Source organism: Humulus lupulus, chromosome 2, assembly GCF_963169125.1.
Source record: "Humulus lupulus chromosome 2, drHumLupu1.1, whole genome shotgun sequence".
Taxonomy (NCBI): Eukaryota; Viridiplantae; Streptophyta; class Magnoliopsida; order Rosales; family Cannabaceae; genus Humulus; species Humulus lupulus.
Window position 1 is genome coordinate 272,797,785 of NC_084794.1, and position 18,137 is coordinate 272,815,921.

Sequence of the window (18,137 nt, forward strand, 5' to 3'; positions counted from 1 at the left end):
AAGACGGAATATGCTTTTGTTGACTAGAAATTTTTTTCCAAGAAAATATAAATGAGCTCAGATCTCGTTGTCACCGTGTTTATGGCATTCAGAAAAGTCCAGCAATTGTGGGTTAGATTCGTAGTTAGAAGCCGAGGTAATAAAAATAAAAGACAAACTTGCCATATACTCATACATGACTAATTACGAGTCTATAAATACTCTCCAACAACAACACTACCATATTCATCACTCCACATAATCATCCTAAACACTCAATTCTCTTCTCTTTCAGTTCATAATAAACCTCTGTCTTTCCTCCTCAAAGTCACAATGGGTGTTTTCACATATGAAACTGAGACCATCTCTTCTATCCCTCCTGCAAGGCTATTCAAGGCATTGATCCTTGATGCGGACAACCTCATCCCCAAAGTTGTCCCCCAAGCCATTAAGAGCACTGAGATCTTGGAGGGAAATGGGGGGCCTGGAACCATCAAGAAGATTAGCTTTGGTGAGGGGAGTCAGTACAAGTATGTGAAGCACCAAGTGGACGCAGTTGATGCTGACAACTTCAGATACAATTACACTGTCATTGAAGGTGATGCCCTTGGTGATGTTGTGGAGAAGATCAACTATGAGACCAACTTGGTGGCTTCTGCTGATGGAGGATCCATTGTCAAGAGCATCAGCAAGTACCATACCAAAGGTGGCCATGAGATCAAGGAGGAGCATGTTAAGGAAGGCAAAGAAAAGGCCTCTCACCTATTCAAGGCTATTGAAGCTTACCTTTTGGCCAACCCTGATGCCTACAACTAGATCTGCCTTTAGGCTTCCATCTTGCTTATTAAGAAGAAAGAGTATTTCTATATTCAAGTTCCAAATTATGTGTGAGGCTTGGTTCTTTGTGTTAGATTGGTTTGTAATTTATTATTCATAACACTTTGGAAGTTAATATTTGTAATGATGTGGGAATGAAAAATGTTGTATTTGTTTTGTATTGGAATATCAATATTTTAATAAAAAGCAAGTGAATAATTTGATGGTAATAACCTATATAGATATCTTTATATATATATATGGGGACTGATTCTATCCCGTCCACGAAACCATTCCGAGAAAAGCATTTAGCTGTTGGATCAAATCCAAGGGTTGGGGTTCAATTGGGCATTAAAAATTTAGCTGACATTCGTAGCCTTTTGTCAGCAGGGGTAAACAGTGTTTTCACTGTTCACTAAGTCTTCACTCAACCGGCTCTGTCTCTCTCCTCTCAGCCTTTCTCACTTGCATTACTCGACCTCTTTCTTCAAGAAAACCCCACTCTTTTTGGTAATTCATTTTTTGGGTATGGTTTAATGGATTCCTCTGTTGGTATGGTTTAATGGATTCCTCTGGTGTAGATCATGGTTTGGTAGTTTCAAGCTTTAAGCAAGTATGGTTGTTTATCATGATCAGTTATTGTGTTATGGTTGGCTTCTTCAAAACTCAATTTCTTGTTAACTTGGTCACTCATTCTCTCCTCATTGAAGCTCAAAACAAGAAGCGAACTCTGTACCTGAATTCTAGGAGACCCATTGCTATTTTCGAAGGTATGATGGATCAAAAATAATAATTTGTCTCGGAGAGTGCAGAGGAGAGCATGGAGTAGTTGAGTTAATTTATTGATAGAGTTAGTTTTCAAAGCCTCCTTTAATTTGATTTTTTTTAAAAAAAAAAATTAGTGGGAAATGCATGCTGCCTGTTGCTGAATATTGGTTGATTGTAAAGATTTATTGTTTCATATTTTTGTTTGTGATAGTGATGTTCAATTGTTTTTTGTGAGAGATACATTTTTAGGATTAATCTAGGACATTGCCGAGGGAAGCATTTTAGAATTTGTGATACATTGTTGTTGAATATAGAGTAGATTAAGAAGCTAAATTATGAGCATAAAAACATTCATTTAAAACTCATTTATCAAATTCCCATTACAACCAATGGACTCAAAACAAATATTAATGTGTAGTTGCTAGTTACAATCAAAGCACTCAAAACCAAGATAAAATGATCTCAAATGAAGAATGATGAAAAAGCCATGTCCACACTTGAAATCCTTGCAAATAAAAAGTTATTTACCATGAGAAGAAAGAATGAATGTCTCTATTTCCTTGTAGAGGCAATGAAACGAGATATATGTACATAAAGAAATTGAGTAAGATGATGCCTTAGAACAAGAAATCATGAATATATATGTAAAAGCACCAAAATCCAAATCATATACTAACTACCAATCCAACCAAAAGTAAACATAGATAAAGAACAATAAGACTTTCAAAACAAATATAAAAATTTTCATTTTAATTTTCTCTCTTAAGTTGTAAATATAGTTGCCTTCTTTCATCGACCATAAAAATTCAAATAGCATTAAAACTTGAACTTAGTCCTATTTGTAGCACCCACATTATTTTGATATATATAGCCAATAATCACATGATTGCATTGCATTACATATCATACAATATGTATAATTTGAGCATATGCATATTCTTATAAGTGTTCTCATGTATAAGTATAAAAGTTGTGTATGTGATGTCTATATGTATGCTCAATATTATTAACCTTGTGGCATTTGAGTTGTCTTTTATGGGTGTTTGATGTGCTCAAGATATAAGAAAGTATGAAAAATATGGACAAGGCATGGAATTAAGTGATGAAAGTGAGATATAGAAGGCAAAATAGGTTAAGTAGTGAAAAATAGTACAATGTTGATTACTAGTATTTCGGTGTAAAATTGAGTATTTATGGATTTACCAAATGTAATCGAGGTATGATTAAGGTCTCATTGATGATGTAAAAATGGTTTTAGAACCATTAGATCAATTCTCGATGGGAGGTATACATAATCAGTGGTATTGATGCAAAGTCAAAACGAGCTTAGCATAAGTGCGCTACGCTCGATCGGGTAAGCATAACTATTGGGTATGGAGTCATATGGACCTAAGGTTTGGTGTGAGTGTTTTACACACAAGGATAATAGGCCTAGCAGATGATTAAGTCGAAATTATTGAAGTGATAAGGTTTTCATAAGTCAAAAGGTGAAATGATGAGATGAAAGGTGTCAACTTTTGACAATAAGGCTAAATCATTGAAAATAAGGAATTTTCATCAACCTTATCACTTTGCACGACCATTATTCTGAAAAACAGAGAGAAAAGAAAACCAAAAACCATTTCTTGGCTGGTTTGAAGAAATTCTAAGGAGATCCAAGTGAAATCAAAGCCAAAGAAGTAGATTAAGCTTAGTTCTAGCCTTTTTATGGTAAGTTCTTGTACTTGGAAGTTAAACTATGTTTTTGAATTTTTCTGAGAGCTTATATATGGTGTTTTATCCTTTTTAAGATATTTCTTGGGGTTTCCAAGTGGTTTGAGGTTTATAAAAGCTTGAAGAGATTGTCTTCGCCGAAAAGTTGCTCGGTAAGTGAAATTTTGTGTTTTATGAGGTTTTTGGGGTTCTTGGAGTACAAGATGATTTTTTGGTTATTTGATTGAGTTTATAAGAGAGTATATATGTTTATAAATGTTTGAATATATGTGGAGACTCATTTAATTTGGGTGATGATCTAGGAGATAAGAATTTTATCAAAATCGGTATATGATAACATTATGATGAATCATGTTGGTATTTGGGATATATGGTTATGGTAGGTTATTTGATGTTGATTATTGGTTGATTTTGATATTTGAGGATAGCTAAAATTAAGGGGAAACTCTGTCAAAATTTCTCCAAATGTCTAAGATAAATCTAATGCTCGATCTAGGTGGTTTAAGGCATTTTAGGCATGTTTTGGGTATGAAATTTGATATGATGTTTTATGGGTATTTTTAAATGAGAGTTCAATGTCTTACTGCCTTCATTATGATGAGAAATCCATGCCATTGTCAGGATAAGCACATCAATACCTAAGACACCACTTGTTACACGGTGAACTATATTTTGGACAAAAGGTAAGTAAAGTACTCAACTGCAACACAAGAATTATGTGTTATGTGATAGTATGCATTATATGAATATTTTGTGAGTAAGTGGTATTAACATACAGTGACACTTCATCATAAATTTGTATGCATGGCATAATAGTGATATGGTAAATTATTATATGATATAAGACCATGCATGATATTATGATGATTAATTATATGATGCCTTTGCAAGTTTTGTGCAACATAAAAGAAAGTTGTAATAAGAAGTTTAAGTTCAGTGCCACTGTTTTGAAAAGGCAAATGAAAGTGTTAATAAGTGTAAACAGAGGCCTATAGTAGGCTTATAGTGGCTGCCCAATAATTTGGGCTAGGTTTAGTGAACCAATTATATTGTTTGCCATATTTCCGTTTTTATTTCTCCTCCATATGAGTTATTGTTATATGTATTGACACCACAGTGTGTGGCCGCCTTAACTCTTGAGCCTGACGGGGCAACGATGGAATAAGGTTTTTAATGTGCCCTACTGTGGTGATGGCTAGCCGGAGGAGAACCCATGGGATTTTATATTGTATGTGTAACAAGCCCTGCAGGCATTGACCAATTCAAACAGTGTGCACAATATTAAGGGGCCCAAAATTTAAAAAGAAGTTGTGTATGACCATTGATATTGGATAATCATTAGCATTGCACGCATTACTTTGCTTACTGAGCTTTAGGCTCACAGTTGTCTTGTGTTGCAGGTAGAGAAAGAAATATGTAAATGATATGAGGAGAACTGAAGCATGGTCCTGACCCTGATTTGTACATATGAACACATCGACCTTTTTGTGGGTTATTTCAGTTATCAGTGAGATGTTTGTAATAAAGTGTGAAGTTATGTTTTGAAAATAAATTGGGTTATTTAATACTTATGTATAATATGTTTGAGACACACTTTATGTTTAATGTAAATAATGTGAAATAAGTTTTCAAGTTAAAAAAAAATAAAAAGAAAAATGTCCAGACTTCCGTAGAAATAAATTATGATATAGTTTTAAAACGTAACACCTCAAATATGGTTTTAATTAAAATAAGTGAGGGTGTTACAAGTTGGTATCAGAGCGCCATGGTTAAAATGTTCTTGTAGACCGTTCATATGTACACATTGAGGAAAGGATAATGCTCAGTTCATCTGTAAGTTTTATGTGTGCATTTATTATGTGTTGGTTGCATGCATCATGTGCTTTATTGGCTAAATGACATAAGTTATGGACATTTTGTCTTAAAAGATATATAATAACATAGATGGATCATGAACATGGAATGGGGGCTACTGAAGGCTCTTGCAGCAATAAATATGAACAAGAAATGGCTCAACTTCGAGCGGTGGTGAATAGACAGGCTGAACAAATTGAGAAGTTGTTAGCAGAACAACGACAAAGGCAAGCACCAACACCACCTACTGAAACTCCAACACCTCCACAAGCTCCACCTCCACAAGCTCCACCTGCAGTGCACCCCATGGAACCATTATATGAACGGTTCCGAAAACAACGCCCACCAGTATTTGAAGGTAGCACTGACCCACTTGACGCACAAGACTGGAAGAGCTCTTTAGAAGACATCTTTGAGTTCATGCAACTAAGTGACAGGGAAAAAGTTTCTTGTGCTGCACATACACTTAAAAAGGATGCTAAGATCTGGTGGGAAGTGGTTAAGCAGACTAGAGAAGTGAATCAGATGACTTGGGAAGAATTTGAACTGGTCTTCAATGAGAAGTTTTATAATGAAGCTGTGTTGACTGCCAAAGTAAGTGAGTTCACTAGATTGCAACAGGGGAATCTATCAGTGGCTGAGTACGCCAGGACATTTGACCGGTTAGCCAAGTTTGCACCAGACTTGGTTAACACTGAAACTAGTAGAGTGAATCGCTTCCTAGAGGGTCTACAACCAGAATTGGCTAGAGATGTAGATATGGGACGTACAGGGCCTCTTTCTTATGCTCAGGCTGTGGAGAAAGCTTTGAGAGCTGAACACAGAGAAGAAAAAATAACAAAAGCTAAAGCTGCTACTAGCATGCCTCGTAGAGACACTCCATTCAACAAAGAACAAAGCCGCTTTCACAATGACAACAAAAGAGGGGCCCAGAATTTCCAATTTAGACAAGGACAGAATAAGAAATTTAAAGGAGGTCAGCAAAACAGGCAACCTGGATTCCAACAAATGCCACGATGTCAAACTTGTGGAAAGAATCATTTCGGGGAGTGCAGGCTTCTAACTAAGAGCTGCTTCAAATGTGCAAGGGGGATCATTTTATCAAAGATTGTCCATTGATGAAGAACCAACAAATGAAGGATGAACCTCAGAGGACAAATGCTAGGGTGTTCACGATTACTCAGGCTGATGCTGATACCAACAACTCTGTTGTGTCAGGTGATATTTTTGCATCTGGTATTCTCACTCATGCATTAATAGATTCAGGTGCCACGCATTCATTTGCATCATTGACATATGTAAAAAGGTTGGGTAGATCGTGTGAAAAATTGTCAAAAGTTTTTAGTACAATGTTACCATCTGGAGAGATTCTGTATTCTACTCATTGGTTGAGGGGGGTTCCTATTTGCATTGATGGTAGGGAATTATATGCTGATCTAATAATGTTAGAGATGGCCGATTATGAGGTGATTTTGGGTATGGATTGGCTTTCAAAGTATAATGCCACTATTGATTGTAGAAGGAAAACAGTGATATTTAAGCCTTCAGAGGAAGATGAGTTTATGTTTACTGGAGCGACATCAAAAAGTTGCATTCCATTAATTTCTGCTATGAAGGCCAGGCGACTGTTGGAAAGTGGATGTGTGGGTTATCTCGCCAGTGTGGTTGACACGTATAAGGAGCAAAAGTTAAAACCGGAAGATGTACCGGTAGTTAGAGATTTCTTAGAAGTATTTCCAGAAGATTTACCGGGATTGCCTCCAGACAGAGAAATTGAATTTGTGATTGAGCTACTTCCTGGTACAGCCCCTGTGTCCAAGGCACCTTATAGAATGGCACCAGCAGAACTAAATGAATTAAAGATACAGTTGCAAGAACTCCTGGATAAAAAGTTTATCAGGCCTAGTTTTTCACCATGGGGAGCTCCAGTGCTATTTGTGAAGAAAAAGGATGGGACAATGCGAATGTGTATTGATTATAGAGAATTGAACAAGTTGACAATCAAGAATAAGTATCCACTTCCTAGAATTGATGATCTTTTTGATCAATTACAAGGAAGAGGAGTGTTTTCAAAGATTGATTTGAGATCTGGGTATCATCAATTAAAGATTAGAGAAGAGGATGTACCAAAGACCGCATTTCGAACTCGGTATGGCCATTATATTCCTTGTGATGCCATTTGGATTAACTAATGCTCCAGCTGCATTCATGGACTTGATGAACAGGGTGTTTAAGGACTACCTTGATAAGTTTGTAATAGTGTTTATTGATGATATCTTGGTGTATTCTCGATCCCAAGAAGAACATGAGGAACATTTGAGGTTGACGTTGGAGAAATTAAAAGAAAAACAACTCTATGCCAAATTTAAGAAATGTGAATTTTGGCTAGAGAAGGTGGCATTTTTGGGCCATATAGTCTCAAAAGATGGTATTGCGGTGGATCCATCAAAGATTGAAGTTGTTAGTAAGTGGAATAGACCAACAAATGTTTCAGAAGTAAGGAGTTTTATGGGATTAGCAGGCTATTACCGAAGATTTGTTGAAGGATTTTCCAAGATAGCAATGCCATTGACACAACTCACGAGGAAGAATCATAAGTTTGAATGGACTGAAGCTTGTGAGAAAAGTTTTCAAGATTTGAAGCAAAGATTGGTTTCTGCTCCAGTACTTACTATTCCATCTGGATCAGGAGGACTTGTGATTTATAGTGACGCTTCAAAGCAAGGTTTAGGGTGTGTGTTGATGCAGAATGGCAAAGTCATAGCTTATGCTTCTAGACAATTGAAGGACTATGAACAGAAGTATCCAACACATGATCTGGAGTTGGCAGCAGTTGTTTTTGCACTAAAGATTTGGAGACATTATCTGTATGGTGAGAAGTGCGAAATATATACCGATCATAAAAGTCTCAAGTATTTCTTCACTCAGAAGGAATTAAATATGAGACAAAGGAGATGGTTGGAGCTAGTGAAGGATTATGACTGTCAAATACTTTATCATCCTGGAAAAGCGAATGTAGTTGCAGACGCACTGAGTAGAAAGTCTCATGGTAATGTGTCATTTTTGAGGAAACTGACAAGACCACTTCAGGAGGACATGTGCAGAGAGGAGATTGAGGTGATCACAGGAAGATTATCAGTGATGACTATTCAGTCTACCTTGTTAGAGAGAATCAAACAAGGTCAATGTGAGGATCCTTACTTGGTGGAACAAAAAGGTGAATTGGAAAGTGGGAAGGTCAATGAGTTTAGTGTGTCATGTAATGGGATGCTAAAGTTCAAGGAAAGAGTTTGTGTCCCTAATAATGAGGAGTTGAAGAGAGAAATCCTTACCGAAGCTCACAATACCTTGTATTCAGTGCATCCGGGGACGACCAAGATGTTTAATGACTTGAAAAGACACTACTGGTGGCCCAACATGAGAAATGATGTGGTCGAGTTTGTAGCCAAGTGTTTAACCTGTCAACAAGTGAAAGCTGAACATCAGAAACCTGCTGGTTTACTACAACCAATACGGATACCAGAGTGGAAATGGGAAGAGATTACTATGGATTTTGTTGTTGGATTGCCAAAGACTTCTAAACAACATGATGCTATCTGGGTTATAGTAGACCGATATACAAAATCAGCACACTTTCTTCTGGTACGCATGACTTATACTATGGATCAGTGGGCTGAATTATATGTTCAAGAGATTGTTAGACTTCATGGAGTGCCAGTATCTATAATTTCAGACCGGGATGCTCGATTTACTTCATTGTTTTGGGAAAGTTTGCAGAGAGCATTGGGCACAAAATTGAAGTTTACTACGGCATATCACCCCCAATCTGATGGACAATCTGAAAGGACCATTCAAACTCTTGAAGATATGCTTCGAGCTTGTGTCCTAGATTTTCAAGGATCATGGGAGAAGTATTTGTGTCTGATAGAGTTTTCTTATAACAATAGCTTTCATGCAACGATTGGTGTAGCACTGTATGAAATGTTATATGGCAGAAAATGCAGATCACCAATTCATTGGGATGAAATGGGAGAAAGAAAGTATCTTGGTCCAGATCTGGTCAGAAGGACAACTGAAGCAGTGGAGAAGATAAGAAAAAGAATGTTAACTGCTCAGAGTAGGCAAAAGAGTTACACTGATCGAAAGCGAAGAGATGTGGAGTTCAACATTGGGGACAAGGTATTTCTGAAAATTGCCCCTATGAAAGGAGCAATGAGGTTTGGAAAGAAAGGGAAGTTAAGCCCAAGATTTATTGGACCTTTTGAAGTATTGTAAAAGGTGGGAAAGGTCGCCTATAGACTGGCATTACCGCCATCACTGTCAAATGTCCACGATGTTTTTCATGTCTCATTATTGAGAAAATACGTGCCAGATCCTTCACATGTGCTAAACTACGAGCCAATAGAAGTTGAACAAGACCTAACATATGAAGAAAAACCAGTGAAAATTCTTGACAGAAAAGAGAAAGAGTTGAGAAATAAGAAGAGTTCACTGGTTAAGGTCTTGTGGAGAAGTTCAAACATTGAGGAAATGACATGGGAACGGGAAGATGAAATGAGATCTAAATACCCAGAGCTATTTGGGTAAGAGAAATTTCGAGGACGAAATTTTTATAAGGTGTAGAGGATTGTAGCACCCACATTATTTTGATATATATAGCCAATAATCACATGATTGCATTGCATTACATATCATACAATATGTATAATTTGAGCATATGCATATTCTTATAAGTGTTCTCATGTATAAGTATAAAAGTTGTGTATGTGATGTCTATATGTATGCTCAATATTATTAACCTTGTGGCATTTGAGTTGTCTTTTATGGGTGTTTGATGTGCTCAAGATATAAGAAAGTATGAAAAATATGGACAAGGCATGGAATTAAGTGATGAAAGTGAGATATAGAAGGCAAAATAGGTTAAGTAGTGAAAAATAGTACAATGTTGATTACTAGTATTTCGGTGTAAAATTGAGTATTTATGGATTTACCAAATGTAATCGAGGTATGATTAAGGTCTCATTGATGATGTAAAAATGGTTTTAGAACCATTAGATCAATTCTCGATGGGAGGTATACATAATCAGTGGTATTGATGCAAAGTCAAAACGAGCTTAGCATAAGTGCGCTACGCTCGATCGGGTAAGCATAACTATTGGGTATGGAGTCATATGGACCTAAGGTTTGGTGTGAGTGTTTTACACACAAGGATAATAGGCCTAGCAGATGATTAAGTCGAAATTATTGAAGTGATAAGGTTTTCATAAGTCAAAAGGTGAAATGATGAGATGAAAGGTGTCAACTTTTGACAATAAGGCTAAATCATTGAAAATAAGGAATTTTCATCAACCTTATCACTTTGCACGACCATTATTCTGAAAAACAGAGAGAAAAGAAAACCAAAAACCATTTCTTGGCTGGTTTGAAGAAATTCTAAGGAGATCCAAGTGAAATCAAAGCCAAAGAAGTAGATTAAGCTTAGTTCTAGCCTTTTTATGGTAAGTTCTTGTACTTGGAAGTTAAACTATGTTTTTGAATTTTTCTGAGAGCTTATATATGGTGTTTTATCCTTTTTAAGATATTTCTTGGGGTTTCCAAGTGGTTTGAGGTTTATAAAAGCTTGAAGAGATTGTCTTCGCCGAAAAGTTGCTCGGTAAGTGAAATTTTGTGTTTTATGAGGTTTTTGGGGTTCTTGGAGTACAAGATGATTTTTTGGTTATTTGATTGAGTTTATAAGAGAGTATATATGTTTATAAATGTTTGAATATATGTGGAGACTCATTTAATTTGGGTGATGATCTAGGAGATAAGAATTTTATCAAAATCGGTATATGATAACATTATGATGAATCATGTTGGTATTTGGGATATATGGTTATGGTAGGTTATTTGATGTTGATTATTGGTTGATTTTGATATTTGAGGATAGCTAAAATTAAGGGGAAACTCTGTCAAAATTTCTCCAAATGTCTAAGATAAATCTAATGCTCGATCTAGGTGGTTTAAGGCATTTTAGGCATGTTTTGGGTATGAAATTTGATATGATGTTTTATGGGTATTTTTAAATGAGAGTTCAATGTCTTACTGCCTTCATTATGATGAGAAATCCATGCCATTGTCAGGATAAGCACATCAATACCTAAGACACCACTTGTTACACGGTGAACTATATTTTGGACAAAAGGTAAGTAAAGTACTCAACTGCAACACAAGAATTATGTGTTATGTGAAAGTATGCATTATATGAATATTTTGTGAGTAAGTGGTATTAACATACAGTGACACTTCATCATAAATTTGTATGCATGGCATAATAGTGATATGGTAAATTATTATATGATATAAGACCATGCATGATATTATGATGATTAATTATATGATGCCTTTGCAAGTTTTGTGCAACATAAAAGAAAGTTGTAATAAGAAGTTTAAGTTCAGTGCCACTGTTTTGAAAAGGCAAATGAAAGTGTTAATAAGTGTAAACGGAGGCCTATAGTAGGCTTATAGTGGCTGCCCAATAATTTGGGCTAGGTTTAGTGAACCAATTATATTGTTTGCCATATTTCCGTTTTTATTTCTCCTCCATATGAGTTATTGTTATATGTATTGACACCACAGTGTGTGGCCGCCTTAACTCTTGAGCCTGACGGGGCAACGATGGAATAAGGTTTTTAATGTGCCCTACTGTGGTGATGGCTAGCCGGAGGAGAACCCATGGGATTTTATATTGTATGTGTAACAAGCCCTGCAGGCATTGACCAATTCAAACAGTGTGCACAATATTAAGGGGCCCAAAATTTAAAAAGAAGTTGTGTATGACCATTGATATTGGATAATCATTAGCATTGCACGCATTACTTTGCTTACTGAGCTTTAGGCTCACAGTTGTCTTGTGTTGCAGGTAGAGAAAGAAATATGTGAATGATATGAGGAGAACTGAAGCATGGTCCTGACCCTGATTTGTACATATGAACACATCGACCTTTTTGTGGGTTATTTCAGTTATCAGTGAGATGTTTGTAATAAAGTGTGAAGTTATGTTTTGAAAATAAATTGGGTTATTTAATACTTATGTATAATATGTTTGAGACACACTTTATGTTTAATGTAAATAATGTGAAATAAGTTTTCAAGTTAAAAAAAATAAAAATAAAAATGTCCAGACTTCCGTAGAAATAAATTATGATATAGTTTTAAAACGTAACACCTCAAATATGGTTTTAATTAAAATAAGTGAGGGTGTTACACTATTAGTAACAAGTAAAGCCACTCTCGACAACTTTTTGTTGGTTGCTAATTTACTGCATTAAAACACTTCACCTAAACCTGGTTAAGCCCTTGTAACCCATGATCAGTAGCTATCAATGTCTTTCCAAGTTGGTATCCTAGTGCAATATGAACCTTAATTTCTTGCCATGAAACAATGAAACAACTATTGAATAAACTAATACCTATACATGAAAAATGAATAGCTAAGACTTGAAACTCATTTGATGGACACTTATAGGAAGCCAAAGTTAACCAATATTTAACTAAGCATATGTTGTTATTTTCCAGAGATCAATATTGTAAGATCAGTGAATGTCACTTTTATTTTTCCATGCTACTTTAGAGTGTACATGTTGAGTGGTAGAGAAATCCACGAGTTAATTTCCATTAACTGTCCTAGACATGGAAATAAACCACTTTCTGACTCTTAAGGGAACATTTTTTCTTCTAAACTAGTAAGAGTAGAATTATTGTTAATTTTGGATTTTGTCTGGAAACTTGGAGGTTAAAAATGTATTTTGCATGAGACTAATCATAGTAAGAGATGAGACTTGTTCATTTTTTTAATTGGTACAGTTGGAATATAGATTTCGATATTGGATCGTATTCTTAGATGGAGAATTGTTTGTGAGGGAAAAGTGTTTTGTACCCTTTTTATGTACATTTTTTATCTAGCGTAGCTATTAGTCCGCACGATTTATTTAATTTTTTGTAATGTGCTATCTAGATCATAGTCGATTATTCTTGATGGTCTTCTAGATTTGTGGTTTAAATCGGGTTGTGAAGCAATTTTTTAATTCAAAGACCAATTTTTTTTCATAAATATTTGAACTTGTAATTTAATTTTGAATTTGATAAGTGTTCAAATTTGTTAAAACAGATTATGTATGTTGTTTATAGGTTGTTGTGAAGAATATTAACATCATAAATTGATTTCTATTTTGATAGCTACTATTTTGGGGCCGCATCCAAGCAGACTCTACACCATTAAATAAGATTGAACAAGTTTTTACAGAGACATGTTCCATCTATTGTATCCAACTGAGAAAGATGCCCCGTTACCCCCCCCCCCCCCCGATAAAAAAAACCACCTCGAAGAATGATCAGGTCGAAAAAGTAAGAGAAAAAACTCTTGATGCAACATTGGGGGATGAGGGAATATCAAAGGCTGGGGACATCATCACCTGGTGCTCATTCGAGAGAATTGGTCGAATCTTGTAAGTCATGTCGCCAGACCAAAAGAAGGTGGCTAAAATCACAGGATTCGATTCTCTAATGAGGATTGATCGTCCGAGCACTAATAGTAGCATAATTCAATGGTTGGTTAAGAACGTTGACATGACCGATAACAAGTTATGCATATATGGAAAGGAGTTCTACATAAATGTTGCTGCCTTTGAAAAGGTGATGAATATAAAAGATGGGGGAATAAAGATTAAAATGACCAGCCCACTTCCTAAAACAGATTTGGTGAATGCTGTTGTGGGAAAAGAATGCAGTGTTTGCATGAGGAAGCTGGAGAAAGACCTGAATGAGTCACAAGACGCCGACGACCTCTTCATTGCAAGATTTTCCCTGGCATGCATCGGCAGTATCCTGTGTCCAATGGCCAGAAATAAAGTTAGTGCTTCCTACATGAAGGTGTTGCATGATGTTAATTCCATAGCATTGAAAGACTGGGCCACATTCTGCGTGCGGTTCCTTATGGAGTCCATCAGGAAGTTCCAAGTGGGCGGGTACAGATACTTGTCCAGATGCTTAATCTTTCTCTAGGTATCTTATTTGTCTTTTAATTGTTAAATTTATGACTAAATTTAATCACAGCCAGTGTATAGAAAATTACATTTTTTGTTTACTATTTTCTGGTGTAGCTCTTCTATTTCGATCATGTTGACTCCGATTACATTGATCGAACCATTCCTTGCATAGATTTCTGGATGGACATCCAAGTGAAACGAGTGAAGAACTGGCTTCAACAATCTAGAGGATTCCAATCGAACAATGTAATTGTTTTTTTTCCTTTCTTTAGTTCAGTGAAATGTTTGTTTGATGTGCTAATCTTGATTATGCCAAAAAATTATGTAGTTATTGCTCAAGATCCATTTATTTTTGTTTTATTTTTGCAGATCCCGCTTGCTAAGGGGGTCAGGACCGTAGCTGTTGGTACCTCTAAGTCCCCCCCCCCCCCCCCTGTTGCTGTAGCTGATGACGGGACAATGCAGTATGTTGACAATCTAAGGTAGGTTGTAGATGGTGTAAGGCAGGATGTGGGCGCTTTGAAGTAGGACTTTGGCACATTCATGAGTGAGTTGACAGAAGTGAGAAAAATCATACTCACTTTACCACAAGAAACATCTGCGAAAGTCCAAGTGGCTTTGGATTCAATGTAGAAGGATTTAGAACAAAAGCTGAGTGAAATAACTTTATCCATTACAACTAGCCTGGTTGAAGAACGTACAAAAAAACAGACTATTGAGGATATCATTAGGGTTGCTGCAGTTAAAGATTCAAAGTCGACAATGGAGTGTGAGGTGCAAAGTGTTGGAAAAAGACGAAAGAATTTTGAGTGTATAAAAAAAGAGAAGCATGGATTTAGTGAGAAAAAAAGTGATATAGAGAACACCGAACCTGCAACTGAGAGGGTAGTGCATGATCTTACGCACATCGATTTTGACGGGGATAGGAGCCCCACAAAATCAAAGTCCCAAAAAAAAAATTACTAGGTCTTTACGGTGAGAAAGCCATTGAAGTTTTCTCTAATTCGGGGGGAAAGGTGGTGGGCTCTTTTCACCTAGATGTGTCAGTCCTGCTTAAGGTGATGAAGCTTGCGAAATGGATGTTCAGCCCATACTTGAAGTGGAGGTATGGAATCCTGTAATTGAGTGTAATACCATTTCAGTTGATAAAATAAATTTAAATACCATCCAGCGGTGTATTAATAATGTGCCTTTATTTTTTCTTTGTCTCGTTCATTTCAGCTACACTCTGGTGAAGTTTGGAAAGATGGAACTGTTCAGGAGCTCCATGTGCACCTTGATTCCTAGAAGAGACATTTATGGTGATGTAAGTCGTTACTGCATGTAGATTTTATATTTTCGATGTCATTACTTTGATCATTAACATTTACATTGTGGTTTCTTGATTTTAGATCATTACTTGATTTTCCCGAGTGTTGACACATGAGGAAAGGCAGCGACAAGAGGTTCCTGAAACGACTTCCATTTGGTATATGCCCACTCAAATATCGGTAATTCACTTAAAGTCCATAACCGCTAATTCAACCCACATTTTATGTTTACTATTTTGTGTTGTATGAGGCAATTTGACAAACATCATGAATATAATAGGAGGCATACTTGGGGAAAGGGAGGCCAGTGGAAGATTACGCCGTAAGCCAACAATGGGCTAATTTCCACTTTGGGCAGTTTTCCTTATGTGAACTGGTCTGTATTAAGCCTAACCCTTAAATAAAATTTATTTTTTAAAGTTAACAATATCCCTTCTGCTGAAGTGGTGATAATCTAATGAACACCTCACTATCATCTAATTTTGATGTATTCTTAGATGCTTGTACCCGTGTTGGTCACTGAGATTTTCAATCATTGGTTCCTAGTCGTGGTGAATATAATCAATAGGTGTGTTGATATTTGGGACCCCCTTGTTGTTGCCAGGAGCAAAACCATAAGCACGAAAGCCACAAAAGAGATGGTGAGAATATGCCCAAACACCCTTGTCATTGTTATTCCTTATAAGGGTTTTTTTTTTAATTTTTCATGACTACTAAACATTTTTCACTTCAGCTAAGTACTCTTGATCCCCTTTTCAAGTCCGAGATAAAGCAACATAAACAAAATGACTTCCAATTCTCCAACTTCAAGGTTTCAATAAACATCGGTACACCCCAGCAGGAAATGGGCATGATTATGGAGTATATGTCATGAAGTTTATGGAGTCCTTCAAACGGGAGGAATCCGTGTCTCTGATATGTAGTTGTTAAAATTAATTATTCATCTACCTGTGTGTTAACACTGAAATTAACCATTTTAATCAATGTATCGTTGCAGTTTGCTCCAGTGGATGAGCAGCTGAAGATAGCATGTCGGCTTGTAACACATGATCGAAACGAGGTGAGGGCGATTGTTTTCATTGACAAAGCAAAATACTACATGGAACAGACTCCTCTACCCGTAGGTAGCCCTGTGAAGACCTCTTCGGGCCCAAGATTTTCAACGAAGAAGCTGAAGTCGAAGAACTCAATTCCCACACGTCCAGTACCAACAAGGACTAGTGGTAGACTGAAGAGAATTAAGTATGAGGAATAGTTAATCAAACCATCTATGTTTTTTGGTATTAGCCATGCCCACTTTTCCTTCTCCCTGATGTATTATATCAAGTTAGAAGGGGTTGAGGAATTGTAAAGGAGAACTAGTTTAAGTTTTTTAAGAGGCATTTTTATTTATTAGGTCCAGATACATTTCTCTACAATCGACATTGTAGATCGCAAACTCTAAATTTGGCTAGTACGAAGTAGATATGTTTGTATACTGAGTTAATGTGAAATAATTAAGTACTAAATTAATTTCTCTAAAAAAAGTATATTTCCAAATTAATATTCAAACTTACTATATATCCAATAATTTTTTTCTATTTAAACTATTATCTATTGATTTAAATCTAGTAGGAGAAGCCACTACAATTGTGGCCTTAAACTAGACCATTCTATTTGTATTTGGTAAAAATATAATAAATAAATTATTCTGTAATCATTTGATTAGAACAAGTAATGAAAAAAAATTGTCTTCGAAATTAGAAGTTATTTGATATTTCTTTTCTTACTTTTGGATAATCTGGATGGATCTAGATGTCAGTCGAATTTATTAGCAGGTTGTATTTCTCAGTTGAATTGACATTTAAATTTAGAAATATAATTTTGTTTCATCCAAACCACACACAAATTCTGAGGGGGTGATTGTTTTGGCAATGAGAAATTTTATTTTCCAATTTGATATAAATTTGAGAGAACTCAAACGTTAATCTAGAAAATTAGTAGTTCGAACATGATTTCAATATTTCACTAGATGGAACATGTGTGTCATAATTGTTCCTTCGTAAATAAAATGAACATTAGGGACATCATCATGATCATGTTCAGCGTGGCCTTTAGCATGAGTCTCACTATTTGTCGCCACATCATCACCTTCATATGGTTTAAGAATAGTGTCAGGCAAGCTGTCTTCCCTATCCAATCGTTCCCCAACAGACTCTCGCACCAATAAAAGTGGATTGTCGAGCTTATCCATTGCCTCTTTTTGGCGATTCTGCATATTCCTCTGTCCACTTAATAGGTTGGCAGCTTGAGCCTTTAAGTCCAATTGCATTGCCTTAACCTCAGCAAAGTCTTTCACCATTTCCGATAAGCCATGAAAGTATGTTTGAGATTCCTGGTTTTGTTGTGTGAAATCATCTTCCATCATTTCATCATCCCCAGCAATGCGAACAAGCCAAGCATCCTCCATTATCTCGTGTTCCATGAGTGTTCGACCCATACATTGATCTATTCCCCCGAGCTTACGTAGGTGGGAGGTGTCCATGTGTTGGACTCCTGTTACCTTTGCTAACTGTGGTCTCTCCTCCGGTGTAGGCTTCAAAGTACAACAACAGGGGTATAAAAGGTGGAACAAGCATAAAAAGACTACAATTAATGGAATTTCATGTAAAAAAATAAAATGTCTTAGAAA

General features: G+C 36.2%; 1 protein-coding gene and 1 long non-coding RNA gene across 2 annotated transcripts; both read left to right on the top strand.

The window, feature by feature from the left end:
* The first annotated feature begins 220 nt into the window (after window positions 1–220).
* LOC133819443 (major allergen Pru av 1-like) lies at window positions 221–1,028 on the top strand. The gene has a single exon (XM_062252705.1). It carries the CDS (start codon window positions 313–315, stop codon window positions 793–795), a length of 483 nt encoding a protein of 160 aa, XP_062108689.1. The 5' UTR covers window positions 221–312; the 3' UTR covers window positions 796–1,028.
* A 1,478-nt stretch (window positions 1,029–2,506) lies between these two features.
* LOC133816687 (uncharacterized) lies at window positions 2,507–3,985 on the top strand. Its single transcript, XR_009885411.1, has 3 exons — window positions 2,507–3,273; window positions 3,354–3,428; window positions 3,898–3,985. It is a non-coding gene; the product is annotated as an uncharacterized LOC133816687 (long non-coding RNA).
* Window positions 3,986–18,137: the final 14,152 nt, after the last annotated feature.

Coding starts and splice junctions, on each gene's coding strand:
- LOC133819443 (XM_062252705.1), top strand. CDS start 313: ATGGGTGTTTTCACATATGAAACTGAGACCATCTCTTCTATCCCTCCT.